We start from the raw sequence: 8,481 nt of genomic DNA, 5'->3' as shown, positions 1-8,481 counted from the left end.
TTTCAGAGCTGTGGTGAACAGCTCCACCTCCATCTTAAACTATGATGAGGATTAGGAAGTGTGTCCTTTTTGAAACAAACACTTCTAGGGGGGTGGGAGTGGGGAAGAGCCCCAGTGGTGTAGTGGTTAAGAGCAGTAGATTCGTAATCTGGTGAACCGGGTTTACTTCCCCGCTCCTCCACATGCAGCTGCTGGGTGACCATGGGCTACTCACACTTCTTTGAAGTCTCTCAGCCCCACTCACCTCACAGTGTTTGTTGTGGGGGAGGAATGGAAAGGAGATTGTTAGCCGCTTTGAGACTCCTTCGGGTAGTGATAAAGCGGGATATCAAATCCAAACTCTCTCCAAACTCCTAGTCCTACGTAGCCTTATTCTCCCTTTGGCCCTGCACATTAAGTCTTTCCATACCACATAAAAATCAAGGAGTGGGTGGGGAATAGTTTTATTAATAATCCAGAGTGTTACAGTCATGAGGTCACAGCTCTTGGTGGCCCTTCAGCGTCTTGACTGCTTCTTCATAGTCTTTGGCGCTGGCGATACTTTGCCGAAGAAACTCCACAAACTCCTCCCGTGAAAGCTTGCCATCCTAGAGAGGAAGGGGAAACAGAGAGGAACCACAGAACCTCAAGAGAGCAATGCTTAATCCAAGTCACAGGGCAAACTAGACATTACAATGCAGCTGCAGGCAACACGCCCGCGACTGGTTTTACATCAACGAAAAGTAGCTTGTGGGAGGTGATTTAGTATGCACTACCAGCTGTTGGTTTTCTGCTCTCGGTTGACCCTCTTCAGGTCATCTGCGCCCTCAAGAGGGTCCCAGGTGAGTGTTAGAAAGGTAAAATGGGCTTGTGGGAAGCACTGTGTTTGTGTGTGTTAGAATTTTGCCCCTTAGAGAAGCAGGCGCAGGAGCCTATCTGAGGGTCAGTGGGTCCCTTGAGATCCGCAAACATTGAACGCAACATTAGCCCTTGCAGAATAGACTGAATGCCACAATAGCCAGGGGAGGTGGGTTGAGCATAACGTTTAAGCTGCCGCCTTTTGTTCGTCCTTTGGAGTGTAAGACACAATTTTGTAGTGTAGCAAGCTTCACAGTGCTTTGTCGAGGTGGGGGTCTGCAGGTGAGCAGGAATGGAGTGTAAAAGAAAACCCACCCAGGTATGCCAGCCACCACTAGGTTTCTCAGAAAGCTTAAGCAGGCCCTCATACCAATAAATAAGAACAAAATTTCCTTCTGGAGTGTGCTTTGTCCCCCACCCCACCCCTTGGCCCTCAGTTGCAGGAGGATGCCCTAATGTATGTTCCCCTCCCGCTCGGATCACAGCTCGTCATGATCCTTTGTCAAGTCTTCGCCGTAGTTGGTGGCCTGGCTCCCCACAAACATGTTCCAATTGTCCAAAATCTCTTCCTTGGTTATTTTGTCATCCTGCGATGGGGAAGGAAAGGGAGGAGGAGAGAGAGAGAGAGAAAAGGGAGGCAAGTAGAGAAGGACAGAATTACAACCCAATTAACACCCCTGGTAATTTTATTCTGAACTCCCCACCCCTAAATTGCATTTGCCTTGTTAGTCAATTACGTATTAAGGGACTCGATTATTGGAATCATTCGAGTTGCCTGTTCAAGATTTGAAGGAAGATGAGAGAAAACAGGAATGTCACCATCACAGTTAATAGTCCCTAGCTATGTCACACACACCATTCAACACCCAGGAAATACAGAAAGAACTTCGTATAAAACTTCTACCCTTTCCTCATTTTAAGACTTACTGCAATCCTATGTGCGTGCTTTGAGCATGTGTGCAATCCTATGTGTGTAGGATTTGTTCCTAGGTTAAGTGTGTCCAGCAGGGATGGGGAACCTGCAGCCCTCCAGGTGTTGCTAGACTACAACTGTCATCGGCCCCAGCCAGCAGTCAGGGACGATGGAATGGGGTAATCAGCATTTGCAGGGCCACAGATTCCCCATCCCTGGTGTGTGGGATTGCTGTTTTAGGTCCTTAGATAAACCCTGGAATTTCACTACAATATGCAGAGATGGCCACCAACTTGGGCAGCTGTAAAAAGGGGGCTAAGTCTTACCCTCTGTGAATTCTACCTAACAATTCCCACAAGTCCTGATGGCTATATTAGAGGCAGCATGTTTCAAATACCAGTTGTTGTGATCAAGAACAGGAGAGCACTATTCACTCATGCCCTGCTTGGGAGACTTTCCATGGGCATATGGCTGGCCAGTGTGTGAACAGGAGCCTTTGGTCTGATCTAGCAGGGCTGCAATCCTTTACCAACCTACCTGGTTATACACTGCACTGAACTCCATGGGACGTACACCTGTGTAGGCATGTATTTTTCTTTGAGGAAGAGGATTGTGGAGGGTGGTCTAAGGGATGCTAATTCGGTTACTTGTAAGCTTCCCTCTGCCTCTTTATATAATGGACAACTTGGGAGCGGAACTTGGGCAGCTTGCCACAGCCTTGGACAAAATGTCCACTATAATGGAAGGCAGACAGATTATGCTTCCTCCTAAATCCTCAATGTTCCGATTTAACTCCTTACAAATTTAGGGCTAGATTTAATTGCCTGCCTTCTGCTGTTCTAGATTACTGTTTTGGGGTACTAATACATGTTTTGGGGTATTAACACATGCTCCTTTTATATGCAACTCTTACAAAGATAACGAAATAGGTTGTTTATTCCTGTCGTATTAAAATAGCCAGGAAGGACTTTTGAATGGTATTTAGTTTATGTATTTGTCTGGCATGAACAACATTGCTAGATTTCTTCTTTCTGCTGCAAAGTTTACCCCATAAAGGGAATTCGGTATTTTAATTGTACCTTAACTTGCTTCTGTCCTTAGTTCATATAAGTACCATATGTTTTTAACTATGTGCAGAGTTTAAAAAAACCCTGTATGGTTATCACTTGTTTTTACCAGGTCTGTGACAGCCTGATAAAATTTGTATTGCATTTTAAGTCCAGCAGAATAGTTTGCTCCCCATCAAGAGCTACTGCAACCATAAGTGCAAGAAAGCTATTTGAGATCCTGTTTTCTACTCTCCCTTGGGCAGAAGTGCAGAGGGTACCAAAAAGGTATTTTCAAAGCATAGTTAGTCCAAATATTAATGAGCTCATTTGATGGGCAAATTAAAAATCTCCCTCCTTAGGATGAAATCCATTTGTCTGACATTGGGGAACTGGGAAAAAACCCCATCAAAGGCAGGACTGAACACTGTTGATCTAGATTTCCTGCTCCAGAAACTGGCTTTGTTTATAGCCTTGCGCCACTTACCAAAATGGGATACTCAAACAGGAAAGCTCTCCCCTGCTAGTCAAAACTGAGCCAGACCTGTACCCATAGATAGAGTTTGACTGTGTGCTTTCTCCCCAGATCAAGCCCATTAGCTCTGACTTTCCAGAGATAAGAAATATGTTCTGTGGTTGCTTAGCAACCACAGACCCATTTCCATCTTTCTCAAACCGAGAAATACAGCCTCTGGTTTGAGGCAGAATGGCTATGACAAGCAACAGCAGGAGTTCTGGCTAGGCCAGGGTCAGGAATGGTGAGGCACCCCCCCCCCAAAAAAAATGGTTCTCCCTTCATTCGGATGAGAAAGTATGGGGGTGGCAGCTCCAGCTGTCAAGAGTCTTGCTTCTGTTTTTATGTAAGAAAGGCAACTATGGGAGGAGGGAATTTCGAGTGGGGAAAGTGCCTAGGGGAGGGGTGCTTAATCCTTTCCCTACCTGCCACTTTTCTGCTTCTGCTCATCTCCGCCAAATGGGCTCGCTCCCTTGCAGCGTTATAAAGGTGCAGGCATATGGACAACCCCATGGGAAGCAAGCACAATTTGGAAGCAGAGAAATAGCTGGTGGGGAAAGGATTAAGCATCCCTTCTGCTGAGACTCATCCATTCTAAATTTCCACTTACCGGACAGGAGATTTAGAATGAAAGTCACCCTATCAGTACTAGGAATTAAAAAGCTTCAGCTCATGTTACCTGCACATAGGTGTTCATCTCTCCTGTTCTAATACTTCACCCCATCCATCTCTGCCTGTAACTCACCCATCTTTTTTCTCTCTTTTCCTTGTCTACTAAAAGCAAAACAATCCTAGTGCTTTCCCTCTCTGGTTTCCTTTCCGTGCCTGGTTCTATCCTCACCTTATCCTTGTCTGACTCGATAAGGAGGTGCTTTGACTCCACCTCGGCGTGGTCATAGTCTGTTGGCAAGATCCAGTGCCCGATTTCCTCCCGATCCATTTTGCCATCTTTGTTGAGGTCCCGGAAATCCAAGAACTGTTGACGCTCTGTCTTCACCCAGTCAGGTTCGGGCTCCCCTGTTTCAGGACTGTACATGTCACCTGGTCAGAAGACAGAAAACAGTTTGGTGTAGTGGTTAGCGTGTTAAGACTAGGACGTGGAAGACCACAGTTCAAATCCCAACTCTGCCAAGAATGGGTGACTTTGGGCTGGTCACAATCTCTCATCCTACCCTCACAGGGTTATTGTGAGAATGAAATTGGGGAGGGAATGCATACCACCTTGAGATCTTTGGAGGAAAAATGGGATATCAATGGTAATAATAAGCTAAATAAATAAACAAACAAACGTGTTATTTTTCTAAAAGACAGTTGCCACCATTATTTGGGAAGACCAAAGCAAGTGGCCTCTCTTTCAAGTCAACCAAGTCCTTGTTCAATAAGGGGCAGGGGGCAGACAACCTTTTCCCTCTCCCCACAAGAAACCTGCCCCAGAGAAACCAACAACTTAGTTGAGAGAGGCAAAAAGGCCAGACAATGACTTTGGACAACAATGGCACTGTTTAATAGCATATATGAAAATGGGGGACAGCCTTTCACAACTACCGGCTACACTCAGCATGATTTGGAAAGACTGACTCGATTCGTCTTAGCAAATCAGCTAAGCTACCCGTTCTACCAGATTTTGGAGGTTTTTTGTGTTGCCGTTCTTACTGAAAAGCTCCTCCAGGTGGCATTCTATTCAACACTCACCATCTTGATTTACTTGCACAATGCTTATGTGGAGGTTAGACTATGCCCTGTCTTTACTGAACATTTTGTTGTGGTTCTATGACAGTAAGCATTCCTCTCGATTTGCTTGTAGGGTGTTTACATGTATTCCCATTTATCATCTCTTCGCCCTACTTTTCCATGCCATTTCCTTGTCGCTTCAAACTGCAAAATTTCTGTAGTTGTTGAATCCCTTCTGCAGAATACTGAGAATCTGGCAGAACCCTACTTCATTTGATTATTATTTTTTTAAAAAATAAATAGTTATTTTCCTATGTCCTAAATAACAATTATTATGCTCTGTCCTATGACCAGGGGACTTTCTTAGGAGCCAAATTAGGCAGGTGAGCAAAGAAACAAATCCTGTGCATTCACAGCCTTTCCACCTTACCAAGATATTCTTCTACTTCGACAAAGCCATCCCCGTTTTTGTCAATGTCCTCAATGGTTTCCTGCAGGAGGGAAAGGAAAGCAGCTTACACCAGTGTGGTTGATCATTATAAAAGGAGATACATCTTCCTCCGCACACAGACCTGTGCATGGAAGACAGCAGAGCCCTGCCAAACTCAAGAAATAACGGCAACCGTTGCAAGAGGTGATTTGTATTCATTGCTGGTATTTGATACGGGACGTCCGCAGCAACGTGGGAAGGTCCTGAAAAGTGAATGGGGTGGAGTTGGGGAGGACTAAATGGTTTCTTGCTATGCAGAATAGAGACCATTCTCGTCACTTGCTCCATCCCGTTCAGTATTGCTTGCTCTGACTGGCAGGGTCTCAGGCGGGGTTCTTTCCCAGCCTTGCCTCGAGATGGCAGAGAGATTGGACTTGGGACCTTCTGCCAAAGTGCTCTGCCTCTGAGCCACAGCTGCTTTCCACCTGCTTTAGCAGCTCACCTAGAAGGACGTTGTGGTAGTGGTGGGGTAGCTCCACCCTCACAAGAAGTCATGGCCAGTTGTGGAGAGGAAAAAAGAGGTTTTGGACAGGATGCAGGGAGACAAAGAGCGACACAAAATGGCTGCCATCTAGGCCTGTGCAGAGCTTGTCTGAGGCCCGGGGCAGTAGTCCCTGGTCGAGTGGGACGCATGAGGTGTTCTTGGCATGGCAGCGATAAGTCCGGTAGACCCCCCTAGCAGGAACCTGCTAGCTGGCTGATTCCTCTGAAAGCCACAAGGGAAGAGTCAATTCAGGGCCATAGCTGTCAACCTTCCCTTTCCCCCCCAGGAAATTCCCTTATTCCAGCGCCGTTTCCCGCTGCTATCCCAGATTGTTAGATATCCCATAGACTGTCCCCGGGACAGGTGAGGCTGCTGATCCCTTATTTTCAAGTTGACAGCAATGTTCAGGGCCCTGTAGTTTGTTAACGGTTTATGTGAATGGTAACTCTGTGAGGGTTAAACTACAATGCCCAGAATTCTTTGAGGGGAGAAATGCATTTTGAATGTGCTTTATAAAGGCATAGTGTGTGTGCAACCCTAGTCTACCAGAGCCTTCTCCTCCCACCAAGAGTTCTCTAGACTCACCGTCACCACAATGTCCTTCATGTAGTCAAACGCTTCAGGGTGGAGGAAGGCTGTGAACTCTTCCCTCGTCGCGGTCATGTCCCCATCCTTGTCAGCTGCCTTGAACCGCCGCTCATCCCGGGCCAGCATCTTCCGGTAGGAGTGCTTGTCTTCCAGATCGCCAAACTCCTCTCCTAATGGCATCAAAGGCAAGAAGTATATGTGAAGCCCAAGGGTGCCATGTCACGCACAGGCATTCCCACTGTGGGGGGTGGAGAGCAAGGGCTTGCTTCACTGGTTCTCCCCCCGTTGGGAGTATAGTGCAGCAGGGAGCTATTTTTGCTCCCTGCACAATCTAGAACCCCGACTTTCCAGGGTTCTAAATCAGTGGGATTTTACATGACTAGGTGACAGTGCTTGCTGCAGATGTTCAGCTTTCCCCATATGAACCTGCCTGTTAGCATTTCACTCCTCCGTTGCTGGATGTGTGATTGTTACATCACATGTCTGTGTTTACTGTCTAGGTTTGGGAAGTGTGAGAACGGAAGCTAGTCTTATCTCTTCCGTTCTACTGTACTTTTGTACTTACTTACTTTCTCTCTCTCTCTCGGAGAAGAAAGAGGAGAGAGACACCATGATTGCTTTGAGCTGAATATACTGCTTAATATATACTAGCGAATAGACTAAAGATGGTGTTAAATAAGGTGATACACAAAGACCAAACAGGCTTTCTGCCGGGGAGGCAACTAAGGGACAACGCAAGAAACCTGATAAATATAACTGAATACCTTGAAGTCAGAAATGAGAAACAGGCAGTACTAATGTTTATAGACGCGGAAAAAGCATTCGACAATGTTTCTTGGCATTTCATGAAAGAAAACTTAAAAGTATTAGGAATTGGTGAAGATTTTTTGAGAGGTATTGACACGATCTATTCGGACCAAAAAGCAAAGTTAATAATTAATAACAACATATCAGATAACTTTGAGATAACTAAAGGTACTAGGCAGGGATGTCCTTTGTCTCCCTTGCTATTTATTACAGTCCTAGAGGTCTTGAACAAGAAGCTAAGAGAATCATCAGAAGTCAGAGGCATTCAGGTGGGACGAAAAGAATTTAAATTAAGAGCCTTCGCAGATGATCTAGTCTTAACGTTGGAAGAACCAAGACAAAGTGTGAAAGAGGCAATAAAAAGAATGGAAGAGTTTGGGAAGGTATCAGGGTTTAAACTCAACAAAAACAAGACGAAAATGCTAGCAAAAAATCTGAAGAAAGAAGAGATGGAAGAATTACAAGTAGACTCAGGAATTGCGATAGCTAAAAAAATAAAATATTTAGGAATTTGGATGACAACAAAAAATATAAACCTGTACAAGGACAACTATGAGGTGGTATGGAAAGAAATTAAGAAAGATATGGATATATGGAGCAGAATCATTATTAGGCAGAATCTCTGTGATAAAAATGAATATACTACCTAGATTGTTATTTCTATTTCAAGCAATACCAGTGGTAAAAGGGATAAGACAATTTAAGGATTGGCAAAAAAAGGATAAAAATGAAGATACTAGTAGATAAGAAAGAGAGAGGAGGTTTTGATTTACCAGACCTGACTTTATATTATGAAGCTTCGTGCTTGGTATGGTTAAAAAATTGGCTGACTTTAGAAAACACTGACCTATTAGATCTAGAGGGCCACAACAATAGATACGGTTGGCATTCGTACCTATGGTACAACAAAGTAAAGGTACATAAGGTTTTCTAAACCATGTGATTAGGAAATCTTTATATGAAGTATGGGATCAGAATAAAAACCTCCTGGAAAGAAAGACACCGTGGTGGCTATCACCAATTGAGGTGTTGACAACAAAAAAAGTAAACATGGAAGGGGAAAGAGTAACATATGAGGATATTACCAGGAAAACAGACCAAGGGATAAAGCTCAAACCATATGACCAAATT

At 44.7% G+C, this 8,481-nt stretch overlaps 1 protein-coding gene across 3 annotated transcripts in view; it reads right to left on the bottom strand.

Annotated features, from left to right (window-relative positions):
* Positions 1 to 427: 427 nt before the first annotated feature.
* Positions 428 to 8,481, bottom strand: part of LOC307200862 (reticulocalbin-1-like) — a 28,285-nt gene continuing 20,231 nt past the window's right edge. For 2 of the 3 annotated variants that reach the window (XM_079949891.1, XM_079949893.1), the window contains exons 4-7: positions 6,541 to 6,713; positions 5,412 to 5,472; positions 4,152 to 4,351; positions 428 to 587 (exon numbers count right to left, since the gene is read on the bottom strand). In XM_079949891.1, the coding sequence (XP_079806017.1) occupies positions 477 to 587; positions 4,152 to 4,351; positions 5,412 to 5,472; positions 6,541 to 6,713 (545 nt within the window). In that variant the 3' untranslated portion in view covers positions 428 to 476. Of the gene's footprint in view, positions 1,425 to 4,151; positions 4,352 to 5,411; positions 5,473 to 6,540; positions 6,714 to 8,481 lie in introns of all 3 variants that reach the window. The other variant, XM_079949892.1, reaches the window with a different exon arrangement.

The sequence above is a fragment of the Podarcis cretensis genome (genome assembly GCF_951804945.1).
Source record: "Podarcis cretensis genome assembly, chromosome: 13".
Taxonomy (NCBI): Eukaryota; Metazoa; Chordata; class Lepidosauria; order Squamata; family Lacertidae; genus Podarcis; species Podarcis cretensis.
Note: the sequence above shows the minus strand (reverse complement) of the source record. Positions and strands in the feature narration are given on the sequence as shown.